The following is a 14,763-nucleotide window of genomic DNA, read 5'->3' as shown; positions in this document are numbered from 1 at the left end:
CTTACGCAACTTCTGTTTAAAACTCAACTGCTGCCACATGGTTAGGCTCAAAGTTGGTTATTTAGAGAAAGGTTGTAAATGTGATTAATTCCCTTAGAATGCCTAGCAAAAGTTCAACAAGAGTCTCCACTGCAATGTCGCATTTGTCTCCAGGTCAGTCAGGCTGAGTAATTTCTCAGAAGTCCAGAGTGCTTTAAGAAGTTACCCAAACAACAAGACCAGCTTTAGTATTTACGTACTTCCAGATAAAACCCATTAACACATCTACCGATCAGAATATTAATGGCTGCTTCATTCTGATCCCTCCCTCCCTCGTAGTACTTGTTTTTCCCACAGTTCCTTCTCTGGATATTATGCTGAAGCAAGAATTAAAGAAATGAGGTTAGCTTTGAGACTGAATACAACAAATAGCTGAAACAATCTACTAGCATTAAAATTTGTGTTACAGCCAAAGCAAGCCAAGCAGGGAGGCGGAGACATGGTGGCAACTTCTGAGCATCTCGTAGGCAAGCAACTGCATCCTAAAGAAAGGCAGCAGAGCCATTTTCAGCAGAAGCCACCCCATCTCTTACGGGGATGATGGAGCATGGATGCTCTCCACATCACAACTTGCTTTCTGCTGGCGATGGTTGTCGTGATGGAGACACGTGTCTGTCACAGCTGCTCTGAACTGTGGTGGGGGAAAGAGGGAGGGAGGAAGGCGAACATCTGGGGGCAGTAAAGTCTGGCTCAACCCTTGCAGCTCAGCTTGATGTGCTCACATGAGCGCCCACTGATCTGTTACCTTGTTCCTCTTCTTGTCACTCTCATGGAAAACAGATGTGGAATGTCACGTTATTTAGATTCAAAGTGCCACATCTGACACAAGGCCATGACTAAAGATGATGCGACAAATGGGAAGCAGCAAACTCCCAAGTGTTACGACGTGTGCACGTTCCTAATTACGATGTACACATTTTCTTCATTCCAGTTCTTGTGACTGAGCTTATAAACAGTCAGACACCTAATCCACTGATTAACAACTGCTTCACATATGCTAATATATAATTGCTAACGGCCTGGAGAATCAGATTCATCTCAATTATTCATTATTTAGAAGTCAAAAGTAATCAGATTGTACAGAAATCTGATGTTCTCCCATCCGTGCTTGTCCTAACAAGCCACCACCACAACCTTTCAGTGAATCTTAGTTCCATTTTTAAAGAAACCAACAGTGTATTTGAAACTTCCACCATTTTTAAAGAAACCAATAGTGTATTTGAAACTTCCACCACAACTAATTTGAAGACCTTAGTGTGCTGTGAGTGATAGCAGACAGGATGCTGTTGAGAAATCAGAGGACACAGTAAAACATCCCTTCGTGTAAGAAGCAAATACAAACCACTTGTGGCTTCAGCATAATGGCATAACATGGAAACAGGAAAGACAAATGATAATTGATGAAAAAACATGACAAAAAAGACACAGGTTCCAGGAATTTTGCATTAGACGAATGTGATTCATGGAGCTCACATCAATGCAATGTAACCCGGGCTGTTTAGAAACTTAAGTCTCCCCTTTGATGGGCATGTTGTTTAAATTCCCAGGGACTGGTGTGCATTTCAAGCATAATTATAAATAACATCCACTCCTTGGAACCCAATAAGAGCTTTAGTTGTGCTTTTAAACACGTGTGTGAATGGTCTCCTTAGTAATTTTTTCCATTTTTTCTCTAGCTTGCGTGTGTTTTTTTGCTTATGAAGCATTGTTTTGTAGCCATAAAGAACAGTTCCAAGAATACCAACGTTTTAAAAAGGTTTTCATTCCAGACTTATTCCCCTTGGAGAATTTAAACCTCCCTGCCCCGCTGCCTTCTGCTCCCAGTTAGTGAGACACAAAAGTAATCCAGAAAGATGCTGGATCAGAATTTAAACAACTGGTATTACGCAAGGGGACGCCATTCTCTTTACCTAAGCTATAAATTTCCCTATAAAAGTTGGCTACTGCCAACTGTGAACCTATGCTAAAGGAGGAATCCTTTTCACAAATGCATGAATTCGAATGCTTCTTTCAGTCTGACTCATGTTACCCTGATTATACCTGTCAAAACGGGGAAGCAGCCAGCCTGGTTTGACGTTTTATTATGGAGGCGTATGAAATTCTCCAATATGTGAACATTCTGCATGCCTCCAAACGCAATGTAAAACTGCACAAGTACAATAACTGCTATAAATATAAGATAAAAGCAACACAAGATTCTTGGCTTTGTTTTTTATGTTGAAGTTTTCTAAAAAAGTAGGATGTAAAGGAAGAAAAATGACAATGTTTCTGGAGGGGAAATTAGGCAGAAGCTGACTGAGTTTGGAGCTGAGAAAGGCCCAGGGCTTTTTTTCTGACAGTTTTGTGGTAAAACTGTTTAGTGCATCGCAGGGGTACCCCTTTAGTTCTCCATGCGAGTCTAAATAAACATGCATGAAAGCTACAGATCTATTTTTTCTAAAACATCTGGATTTCCATATAATGGACTTCAGTAAGGAATATCTACAAGATATGGGGTACCTTCAGTCATGAAACCCACTCATGACAAATCACCGATCCTGGTAGCCTGGGAGGGTGTATATCCTGAAACATGCTGTCCATAGCCTTAGGCTGCTCTGGTTTGCTCCAGGGTTGCACCAGGAATCACTGTGGCTCCTTCTGAACCGGAGGAGCGAGGATCCAGCTGGACCCAGAGCTGCCAAGGTGCAGGCTGGCCTGCCTTTTGGCAGATGTAATCACTCTTTGGTAATGCACAGAATGCATGGAAGTTTGATCTGTGCATTACAAAGCCTGATGGTAACAGGCATCACTGCAAGAGTCTAGGCCCATATTCACCCTAGTACCTACAAGTGAAACCAAGGAACTTTGAGAGATTTAAATTCCCACCTGAGCTTGACACATCTCCTTCCCTCCCACAAATACACACACATCAAGTTTGGCCCCTCCTCTGCAGTGGACGGGGCAAATCACACTGCTGGGCTCCTGCAAAGTTCAGAAACTGGGGTCAAGATGGTGGTGACAAACCTGTATCAGCTGGGCTGCGCTCTCTGGACTGCCGTACCGATGGTCGTGCCCATTGATGGCCAGCACCCTGTCGTTCTCCTGAAGGTGTCCATCACGGGCAGCCACGCCGCCTTCCAGCAAGTTGAAAATAAATACCCCCGGCTCATCGGCCCTGCGGACCAGCTTTATTCCCAGCTGCTCATCCGGACTGCTTTTGTTTAGCACAACATGGAAACTGTCATCCCTATTGCAGTGAGCATCAAGGGAAAGTCCGCTGTTTCGGCAGCGGTACCTCTGCTCTCGGAGCACCGTCAGTCGGAGCACATGGCAGGGTCGTTTCAGGATTGACAGGGCATAGTTGTGAGGCACATTTTTGATATCCATGCCATTCACCTGGAAGACAGTAGCGTAAATCAGCAGCAGAAAGACCATCTAATCTGAATTGGCACTAGAGAAGGCAGCTCTATTTACACAGATGTCTTCATACAAAGTGACGTGTGCTATTTCAAACTGTGTCACGCAGGAGGCCAAGTTTGCGGTGCAGAACACTCTTCCCCCCAAGGAAAGGACGAGCCGTACAGACACTTTCTGCATGTTTTTTTCCCCTTTATTCCTGACAGTCTCCAGACATACACGTTATTTTTCAGCTTTATTATTGCTCCTTCCCAAACTCCAATATCCTTTCGTATATCTTAGTTTTATTCCACTAGCTTATGAATTTGAATAGCCTTGCCAGCCTTTCCTTTCACTCCCACCACTTTCCTGCTGTTTCTCTTCCTCATTATCTCCCAGCTGTTCTATGTACAGTAAAAAGTGTTCCCAGCTAACGAATCTCTAATTAAAATGATTAAAAGATTCTCAAGAAGAAGTTTAAATGTCCTGCGTATTTACTAGCGGTTATGCTGATTTACCACACAAGAGAATTGGGGTTTTTATGTTTCTTAGTGTTTTCTGATAAGATTTATCTTGTATGGCAGTAAAACTGCGTAACTGCCACTTCTTTAATTTGGGTGGGGAAAAAATAGATTTAAAGAAAGAGCTTCCAGTCAATGCTGTCATGCCCATGTGTGTAAGAGTGACTAGGCATTGCGCTTTATCACTGCTAAATGAAAACCATTTGCAAGGTTGTCACTCATTGCTGGCCGGAAAACCCGAATCAGACAAGTTATTTCCATGTAGTTTTACATTGCACAGGCTGAACCATTTAAGTATTAACAAACCTCTCCAAAGTGCAACAGAAATGTTCCCCAGCATGGACAAAAGCATTCAGCTGGTGTTTGCTTTTGCAGACTGCCTGTGTGGGCATGATGGGGCTGTCCCTGCTGCAGTCTGATGGGGAGACTGCACCCCTGCACAGCTCAACCACCTTGAAGTTACCAGCTTGGGTACTACAAATGGCATGACCTGCAGCAGCATGGGGCTGGAATTGCTAGGAATCCTTCCTAAATCTCTGGGCAGCCAGCCACAGCCAGGGAGAGCTTTGCCAAGCCCCTCCATGCTGCAACCACAGCTTCCCACTGCAGCTCGGATGTGCCCTGTGGGAACAGTTTTGTCTGAGTGATGCCATTAACTGTGCTGCTCTGTGCCTGCACCAGGACAAAAAGCCTCCCCAGAACACAACTGGATGACACTCATCCATCCAGCTACCCCCTGGAACACTATTCTGAGGTATGTTTAAACAGTGCCAGAGCAAAGTATGCCCACATCATGACCCTGAAAAATCCCTTTGGCCATGGTCTGTCAGACATAAAATGGAATGCATGTCACAACCCTGCTGTCCCCCAAGTGCCTCCAGCTACCACTGCGGTCAGCAAAAGCTAGGAAAGCATGATGGCTTACAGGTGGTGCTCTGAACCTCAAAGGCTGGTATCCCTCAATAATTACATACATGGAATACGTTGTAGAAGTCAGTAGGGCTGGGAGAACTACTCATTAACCCTACCAGCCAGGCATGCCAGAGCAGCCAGGAAGATGGGCATCCAGAGTCCCACCTGGAAGATGCCCCTGAGATATTCATGCCAGGCCTTGCAGTCCACCCCACTTCCAGCTCCTGTGGCCTTACCCCAGCTGATGCCACATGGGTTAGCCTTGATACCAGCACCAGTCTATCCGTGGGCCATGCCCAAGTGTTCACCTGTAATTTGGAAAGCCTATGCTGAGCTCTTTGCAGTCTCTGGCCACGGTGTTACCAAAATTTGAGCTAGCTGATTTAAGCTGCTTGGGGTATATCTGGGTGAGCTGCAGCTGTACCTCTGGTTTGCAATGTGAATATACCTGTGCATTCCAACTACACAAGATCAAAGCAACAAAAGGAACTAGTATTTTCTGTTATCAATCTTTTCTTCTAAGGACTGAGGCATTAATATAATTTTGCATCCTTGCAGAGCTTCAAGTCACTGGGGCAGCTGAGAGTGCAGTTCCCATTCAGTAGCTACTGCTGAAGCAACCATTCATGAGATACAAGATCTTTAACCATCTAGCCTAATTCTTGCTCACCTGCTATACATTTCTGCAGAAAGAGGAGCAGAAGCAGCATCCAACAGCTAATGCCTGAATGCTGCTCAAGTTTGATCTTAGAGATTTCACCTGTGGCTGCTGGTGGAGCAACACTCTCAAAACAGAGCCAGCAGTGTCTCACACTGCAGCACTCAACACATCATACAGAGGATAATAACTTAACCCCGACGAGCCCCCTGTCACCTATCCTGGTGTAAGTGGGATGTAAGGCAATGGAAACCTCACTAACTATGATTTAAGCCCACAGTTCAGTAAAAAAAAACTGGGAAAAGGCCCATCCTCTGCTTTCAGAAAAAATCTTTTGCACCAGTGGGTCAGAAACGCCAGCAGTCTGTTGTGCTACATTGCACTTTGGAGCTGCCATGTTTGGTTAGAGATCAGAGAGACCTGGCGGTGAACGGGAAAAACAAACAAATCTATGAGTCTCAAAAGCTGTTGAAATGAATGAAACGATCTCAACATGCAGAGGTGCTGAACGTCTTTCTGCATGCATTATTCTACCCATCCAAACAAGCCACACTGCAAACCTCATCTCAGGATTGACTTACATTGTCTTATTCTTGTACCTCCACAGTACTGTACCTTTAGTATCATGTCTCCAGGCAGCAATCTTCCATCTCTGGCAATTACCCCATCTCGATAAATATGCTGTATAATAATGTGAACCAAAGGAGTCTCACTGCCTCCCACAATCCTAATGGCCAGGTTTTCGTGGGGATCAGTACGGTTGATCTTAATGCAGGTAATTTCCCCATCTGGAATCAGGTGATACAACCTGGGAAAACCTGGAAATGCACATTGCAAGATATTTATTTGACATCACAGCTTTGTTTTGTTAAAACATGTACTGCACAGCTTCAAGCACCTGCCTGTTGTTCAAACTAGGTTGTATGCATGGATGTGACTTATACTAAGTGGGGAGGAAAGGACACATATACTTGTTGAGCGGACTTGAAGGGATCTTCTTTTAATTAACACATTCAAACTTCCTTCTCCCCCTCTTACCTCCCCAAAACACAGCCCTAAATCTTTGATGTAATCCAAACAAATGAAATGTACTTAAAAAGAGTTACGTGTGCTAATATTTTAAGGGAACAAAATACATTTTCAGTCACCAGAGACCAGTTTTGGTGCTGAGGACTGGGTGACTGGCTCGTGACATCCAAAGAAGCATTTTTTTTACCTTCGGCTAACAGAAAGGTTAAAGTTTCTCATGCAAACCAAAGCACACAGCAGTTTCCCCCTAAGTGAGAGAAAGCTTTTGAATGTTTAGTGTGCGGGTCCAATCCAGCACTCATATGAAAAACCTGCAAGTCAAAAATGTTAAGTGCTAATATTTTTTCAGTACCTATTTTAGAAATGAAAGCACAGTGACCGTTACTGAACAGTGGTGAAGTGTTACATGAATATTAACAGAGCAGTATCCAAGAGAGAAGAAATATTTTCTACCACAGAATTAGCGGACAATAAACCAGCAAGACACCGAAACCTCTGGGAAGAGAGCAAACGGAAAGAAAGAACAGGAGAAAAGTATTAAGAAACACCATGTTGCATCCCTTACCACTTCTTTGATCACATGTTCCTCGGGGCGGGGAGCTGTCTTCCTCCACGTCTGTAAAAAGCACCTACCGGTAGCACAGACTTCGACTTCGTGGTTTTACACAGAGTTGACAGGCAATAAAAGTCTATCTAGTCATCTATACAGCCTTCATCAACCTCATATCCAAGTATTCATATTGTTTATACTCTTGTAGTAGCAGTTTCTATGCTAATACGAGTTTATTTCAGTTTTGCACACAACTTCAATGTCTCAGGAATGGAAGGTCCTTTATTTTCCCTGTACTCCCCTATTATCAGAACACTACTTGCCCAATGTGTAACTTGTGCAATTCTCTCTAGAATGAAGGATGGATTCACTCCATCTAAATCCAAGCCTTTAAGCTAAATGAATAATTTAAAGATCTACTTTTTCTCTCTTCTGTTATAGCACATGGGCACCCAAAGGGAACGATACCCACTTCACCACTAGATCACCCCTGGAAGTGCTGAACTCTCTCCACTGCTATGTTAGATGAAAGAGGCAATTAACTCTGGCATCTCAGTGGGGTGCTTAGAGTCAGATGATTCAAGTACTGCTCAAAAATCACCAGAGGCCTGATCTCTACAGCAGAGCGTGTATATTTTACACTGTCAATGTGGCTATAAGGATATTTCTGTGTAAAATTGCAAATGATAGTCTGGATCCCCAGATTTAGTCTGCACAGAAACAACATAAGTAAATATCTCTGTACATTTTGAGTACTACCAAAGCAGTCCTATAACAGAAATAATACAATTTCCCATTTCATGATTCACCTCATGTTATAACAAACTGTCCTTTTTGACTCAAGCACTCGTTCTTCCATACCTCATTCTGAAAACTTTTTTAAAGGAATTACCCAGTCATATTTCTTGACCATGGAGAACTGTGGACTGAACAAGCTACTGAGACTCTCTTATTATTTTAGTCTGTGATTATCCCAGGGCAAAATTGGAGCAATGTGTCAGTGAACAAGATCTTTATAGAAGTTCCTTTGCATCTTGGACAATGTCTTAACTAGTTTATTAAGTCTTGCAGTGGCACTTGGCTGACTTTCAATATGACTTTAGGCAGATGCATTTAGAAGATTTTTGAATCCTCAATTTCTTTCCAAAGTGTGCAGCCTACAACAGAACAAATCTTCCCAAGATATTTTTCTTGCCAGTCTGCAAGTCACTAAGGTTTCTCTTCATAGCAGATGTACTGCTTCACCTCTTGTCTTCATTTGATTTTTTACCAAATATAGCATCATAGAATCATAGAATAGTTAGGGTTGGAAAAGACCTGAAGGTCATCAAGTTCCAACCCCCCTGCCATGGGCAGGGACACCTCACACTAAACCATCCCACCCAAGGCTCTGTCCAACCTGGCCTTGAACACCACCAGGGATGGAGCTAACCATTCTATGATTCTATGATTCACAACTTCCTTGGGCAGCCCATTCCAGTGCCTCACCACCCTTACAGTAAATGTAATTAATAAATTATGCCATTTTTTCCTCAGGTGGGCCAAGCAACCAAAACAACTCCATGATCCCTTCATTTCTGTTCTCTTCATTAAAGACTTGCCTCTTGTTTCATCCCGGAAACATACATGGACGTTTCTATTACCAACAACTTAAACTGTCATAAGTGAAAGGCCAATGTCTATTTTGATAAACTAACAGTAAGCTTGACATACTAAAGGTATAAAATACATAAATATATATATTTTTCAATGAGAAAATTCACAATCACTTTTTCACCAGTCTGCATACATTGTGTGCAGATTGGTCAAAACCTACCAAGTCTATTTCAAGATGAAGCCATGTCTAGAAATCAGTGTCTTTAGCTTGAATTTTTCTAAGGTGTATACCATACCCAGAAAAGGAAGACCCTATTTTAGCACCTGGTTGCATGCAGTGAATGGCTGCATACAACAGCCAAATTTAAGGGACTCTAACTGGGTTGAAGGCCTTTACCATTCATATATACACAGCCTGTTGTGAGGCTGGAGCACAGACCCATTTCCCTTATACTTTTAGTTAGAATTCTCCATTCTCTTTGATCAGGTTTTCCAGAGCAGGAAAACCCAGGAGTATTGCATACCTTTCTTTACCATTTTATATTTCCAGTCCTTAAATATCGAAGAGCTGCTGAATCTAGAAAGAAGTAAACTTTCTGTCTTGTTTTTGGTGATTCTTGCAGGTATTTCCACAGAGTGTTGTGGTTTTGTCACCGGGGGTTGTATGGAGCATTCTGTATCTGTCAATATAATAAAATGTCATCTGCATTCAGAAAGACTGTGTGTGCTTTTCCCTCAAGCAATATTTTATTTATATCAGTGTGCCATTTTATTGCTATTTTCACACATCCCGTTACAGTAACAAGTAACATTGGAGAGACCAGCTTTACACAGTAAACTCTGCATGTCTGGTACGATGTAGGACACTGATCGTTCATTAGTATAGTGTCCATGAGATTGTAATACAAAATGTTAAATATGCTTAATATTTTATCCCCACAGTTTATAACACTTAATAGTAGTGTTCTTTCAGTGCCCAGGTTTCAGCTGACTTCTCTGTGCACCATGCTTTTTCTGACATTGCTGCCATCAGGATAACTTCTGCCTTCATTCCCAGTATCCAGTGTGACAAAGCACTGTGTAATGTTTGCTATGGCTCTTGAGCCCAGATTAATCAAAAAAATCAAACAAAACTTGGCATCTCATATTGCAAGTCCTTATTTAGATCAGAAGGTCTGACTGATGTGAGCTGCCAGACACAAATAAAGCCATCTGCAGGGACATACTCATGCTTCCCAGCACCTGGTCACCAGGATTTAAATGGATCTTGTGTAACTTATTCTTGGAGAAGTCTTGTGTCTGTGACTTTGTTCTGCAACTCTTCCTTCCCCATTGATTTTCATTTAGCATTTCACTCTCCCAGAGGTTTGGCATCATTTTGATTTAACGCCTTCCAATAATTCTGCAGGGATGCTTGTCTGATGGAGGGGCAATGCCAGTTCCAATGTCTCTTCTGGCTTCTGGACATTCATCTCACCAAAGGAGTCCCAGAATAACTAAAATGTTGAATGTGTCTCAAAAAAGTTGTGGCTATCTTACCTACAGCAGGCAAAGTTTATCAGTCTGCAGTGAAGGAAACGCTACAGAGCAAATCTTTCTCTTCTGGAAATTGCCTGGCTCATCACCCTAGAGCAGAGTGCTTTGAACCAGGCCTGTAAGATTTCCAACAGCTGTTTTGGGAAATTGGAACTGCAACTGAATTAAATCTGAGGAAAACAGGAACAGCACGGGATCCCTGCAGGGTGCAGCTTTCCTGAGGCACAATTTGGTTGGGCTCTGCTGTCTTGTGCTGGGGCTTGATATGCCACTTTCTTTTCTGCATACAGAGAACCTAAAGGCCATGAAATGGTTGATACCTAGAGCCATCTGTGTGTCACTTGCTTTCTTTCCCTTTATATACCTTTCTCAAATGTTGAAGTATTTATCTATTATATATATTATATGCAAACGTATACAAATACAACAAGGCTCAGACTGAACAGTAGGAGTGAGATACACCCATACAACAGAAGAGTCTGTTCTGTGGTCCTGCCAGTGCCTGCCAGGGCTGCCTTGGCCTTGACTGCTGCAAAGCAGTAACAGATGGTAGAACTGCACCCACCATGAGACTAAGAAGAATGAATTTGACTTTGAACAATATCTGACATCCTCAAGCAATTACAAATTCAATTTATTTTACAATGGCTTGACTGCAGGATGGAGCTGATGAACGCTTTTGAAAACCAATAGCACAGCTCCCTTTTACTGTACAACTGTACAGAGATTTTTGCAATTGCATTCTCAAACTCTTTCCTCCTCAAGCATCAGCTGGTTTATAACATGTATTTGTAGATTGGTTTGGGTAAAGAGTATGTATCTCTCTAGTCTTTCTCGGAAGCGAATTTAGAGTGTGATGCCAAACTAAGACCACCGTGATACAAACAAGTATAGCAACGCTGGAGCAGTCTTTGCTCGGAGATATTCTATCATTTAAGTAGATTGTCAAGGTCATTTACACTAGTAGATCCAGTCAGAAGATATTACATCTTAAATGCATCAGTGCTGGAAGGATGTCTCTGTCACCTTCCCTCACGTCTCAGAACGAAACTATCTCTTTAAAACTTTCCTAACTTCTACTTCAGATGTGGAATACTGTTTCTAGTTCTAAGGGTTATTACAGAGATAACTCTCGGGTAGATAGTGCAAGCTTGGGTGCTGCACCACAGGCAAATAGTTTGCATGGGTTATTTACAAAAATTACCAAATTATTAAATTGAGAAAATCATAACACCTCCTTCACCAAGACACTTTCTCATCAGTGTCTGCACTTTCCATTCTCTTCTAAGATTTTCTTCATTTTGGACATTGACAAGTTCTCTGATGAAAATGTCACCAAAACTTTTAAACAGGGGAACAAAGAAAGCCCGAATCATTTCAACTCAAAATGGGTGCATATGACATTGTTTAAACAATCAAAACATAGGGCCTAAATGGAAATCATGAAGTACTCTTCGTGGTACAGGACTGCTACCAACTACAGGTATAAGACGGCATTAGACTGTAACAATTTCTCTGCTGTAATGATAACAGAAGCACATTTGCCATTATACATCATATTTTTCAGCTTCCCTGAGGAGCAAAGGAGCTTTCCAGAGCCAGTACTGCATTCAAGTTAAGCAGAATTAAAAGTATTTGAATAATTTTTTCAATCCCACATCAGGAATGATTATTTTGTCATGGACCCTCACAGTCACACTGCAGCCGAGAACTGGCCCAACAGACATATCAACTTCAGATTAAAGGCACTTCAGATTAAAGGCACTTCAGATTAAAAGCACTGCATACACTTCAGTGGGCAAATAGCTAATTTGACATCAGTACTGCTGATGCTGAGAGCCAATACATAGGTATACAGTATGGTTCTGTTCTCAGAGCTCCTTTAACCAAAATATAGGCAAAACAGATTAAACAATGACATTTGAGCTAAGATGAGGGGATTTGGAAAACTGGGGACAGATGGGCTATCATACATTGAGCTTTGCCAGATGAACTGACAGCTCCTATATCAAGAAGAGGTTATCAGCAAGAAGGGGTTATTTCACTCGGTGCCCCTTGTGAAGCTGGCACAGTCTCAGCTTTATTCTGTTCATGCACTGACTGAGCCTGGGGAGGAAAGGAGCCACAAGAGAGGTGGTGAGGTGCCATCTGATCTTGAGCAATGAGGCATGGCTGAGATGTGCTCTCAAGTGGTCTCAGACATGAACCTGTGAAACCTGGGGCAAGGCTGCAGCAGCTTTCACACTGGGTGTGGGGATCTCCAAGGCCAGGAACCGTCACCCACAGGAGCACTGCCATTCTCAGGAGAGCAGAGTGGCAGTGGGGAGACAGACACTTGAGTCTGCCTTTCTACAGTAGGTTTGGACTGGACTTTTAGTGAACACAGGATAGAGCATTCTGCAGTTATCTCTAGAGACTGACCAGCATCTCAGTTGGACCAAAAGTCCCACCACAGGCTGCTCAGAACAGCTGAGGATTTAAAAATATATAGAAAAGAAAACAGACAGAACCGAAGAAGGAAACAAGCTTCCAGCTGGCAGGATGATGATAACTGCGACAGAAAGAAATATATTCATTTCCTTCTCCAACACAAAGAAACAGAGAGCCTTTGAGATGCCATTACACAAAGCACCTGTTGCAAAGGACTGAGTAGAGATCTTTGTTAAAGTACTTGTATTGCTGTGAGTTACTTGCATGCGTTTTGTAAAGACCAAATTCCAGAGCTATGTAATCAAAATACGTTCTTTGCCTACGTAATTAATACAATAATTCAGGAACACAGCTTCTGTGATCTCATACGTCAGAGTAACTGCTCATTAAGTAATTACATGCCTACCTGGTTTTTCCAGTGCAGTAGAATATATTTGGAAGCGTAGGGGCATTCTTGGTGCAGAGGAATAAAACCACAAGCAGAGTCAAGGAGAGAATGAGAATCTTTACACTGTCACTGGGGCCCTGAAGTGACTGCCACTTCAGGGCCCCATTGTATGTCCCTTAAAAATGAGACAACAGAGTTTTTCATTCTACTGGAAATGTAAAGGTCAGTGCCATATTCACTCCTCCTTCTGTTAACATCTGGACTGCACTGGGTTACTGGGTAGCTAGTGTTGGCATCCGGATCATCCACACACTCCGGACATGAAACCAAGCTTTCAGTGGAACTCATGTCATCTATAAGCCTAGGTAAAAAGTGCTCATGAAAATGTCTATGTCCCTGAAAAGGCCCTTTTGTACCCTGAAGAGATGTCTTTTGCAAAGTATGAACTTGAGGCATGCAGAATTTCACTCCAGCTGAGGAAGGGTAAGCATTTGCTTACAGTGAATTGGCATTGTAAGTAAGAGAATAAGAAAAATATTTGTCTGCTCAAAGAGAGCTGTAGACAGCTTATTTGCAAATTTTTACTTGAGGAAAAATAATAAAATATTTGGGACAGTAAAGTTATTAATTATAATTATATTTATTATATTATATTTGTTTTATATATAAATATATTATACTATAATACATATAATATAATATATGATATTTATTATATTTTAAGTATATAATTATAATTAATTATTTAAAACTGGTGTTTCCAGGCCAAGGAGCATATTCACATCATTTTAACGGAAAAAGTTCGCAATTTTGCATTATCAGGTTTTATTATGTCTATGTCAACAAGTGTGTGGGCTAGGAGAGGAAGTACCAAGAACACAACAATGTAGTAAACCTCTCCTGAAGAAAGAACCAAACAAAGCAAAAGAAATATTGAACACTGTTCTCTGATTCACCACTTCAAGAATAATGATGCCTAAACACAGCATTTGGCAGCCTTCTGCCTTTCCTTATTATGCATAGGTTTCAATGACAGCTTGAAATACAGAGCAAAAGGAAGTTGGATATTTTGTTTTCTTAAAGGCCTTACTCTGGGCATTTGATCTGGGAAGAGACGTGAGGTGCCGAGCACTTCACGCAATGGAATTATAAACTCAGTGAAGACCTTGATTAAGACAACGATTCCCACTCTATCATCACTTCCTCTTGATGAATGAATGCTAATGTTGGCTTCATAATTACGGTCCAAAGCAATTAGTAACATTTGCTTACTGCTTTGAGAATGCCAAATGGTGTGTTACGGCTTGCCAGACCCCTCATCCTGACATACGTCAAACAAACCTGTCTCTCCCCCCTGTTTAAGAGCAGACCATTCTTACCTCATCACCTGCCTGGCTGAGGTAATACAAGTCTGTCACCCAGGATCCCACAGAAGTGCTGGAATAATTATAGTCCTTTGCACTTTCATACCATCCACCCACTGGGAATTTCCAGTGCTTCATAAACATTAACCAAAAACTCACGAATTTCCTATAATGTATGATTGCTGTGATCCATTTACTTTAGGAGGACAAACAGATGCTGATGGAGCCTCTTGAACAAAATGACAGAGAAAATCAATGACAGCTCCAGTAATAGATCCCAGACGCCCAGATCCCACATCCCACATGATAGATACTGGGCTGACTGCAGCATGCAGGTTGTTTCCAGAACAGACCTATGTGAGGTC

General features: G+C 42.0%; 1 protein-coding gene across 5 annotated transcripts in view; it reads right to left on the bottom strand.

The window, feature by feature from the left end:
• LNX1 (ligand of numb-protein X 1) overlaps window positions 1-14,763 on the bottom strand; it is a 91,192-nt gene that overhangs the window by 17,930 nt on the left and 58,499 nt on the right. For 4 of the 5 annotated variants that reach the window (XM_065697242.1, XM_065697250.1, XM_065697271.1 and 1 more), the window contains 3 exons: window positions 9,205-9,360; window positions 6,121-6,323; window positions 3,043-3,414 (listed from right to left, as the gene is read on the bottom strand). In XM_065697242.1, the coding sequence (XP_065553314.1) occupies window positions 3,043-3,414; window positions 6,121-6,323; window positions 9,205-9,360 (731 nt within the window). The remainder of the gene's footprint in view (window positions 1-3,042; window positions 3,415-6,120; window positions 6,324-9,204; window positions 9,361-14,763) is intronic. The other variant, XM_065697262.1, reaches the window with a different exon arrangement.

Source organism: Lathamus discolor, chromosome 1 (assembly GCF_037157495.1).
Source record: "Lathamus discolor isolate bLatDis1 chromosome 1, bLatDis1.hap1, whole genome shotgun sequence".
NCBI classification, from domain to species: domain Eukaryota; kingdom Metazoa; phylum Chordata; class Aves; order Psittaciformes; family Psittacidae; genus Lathamus; species Lathamus discolor.
This window is presented reverse-complemented; position numbering and strand designations above follow the sequence as displayed.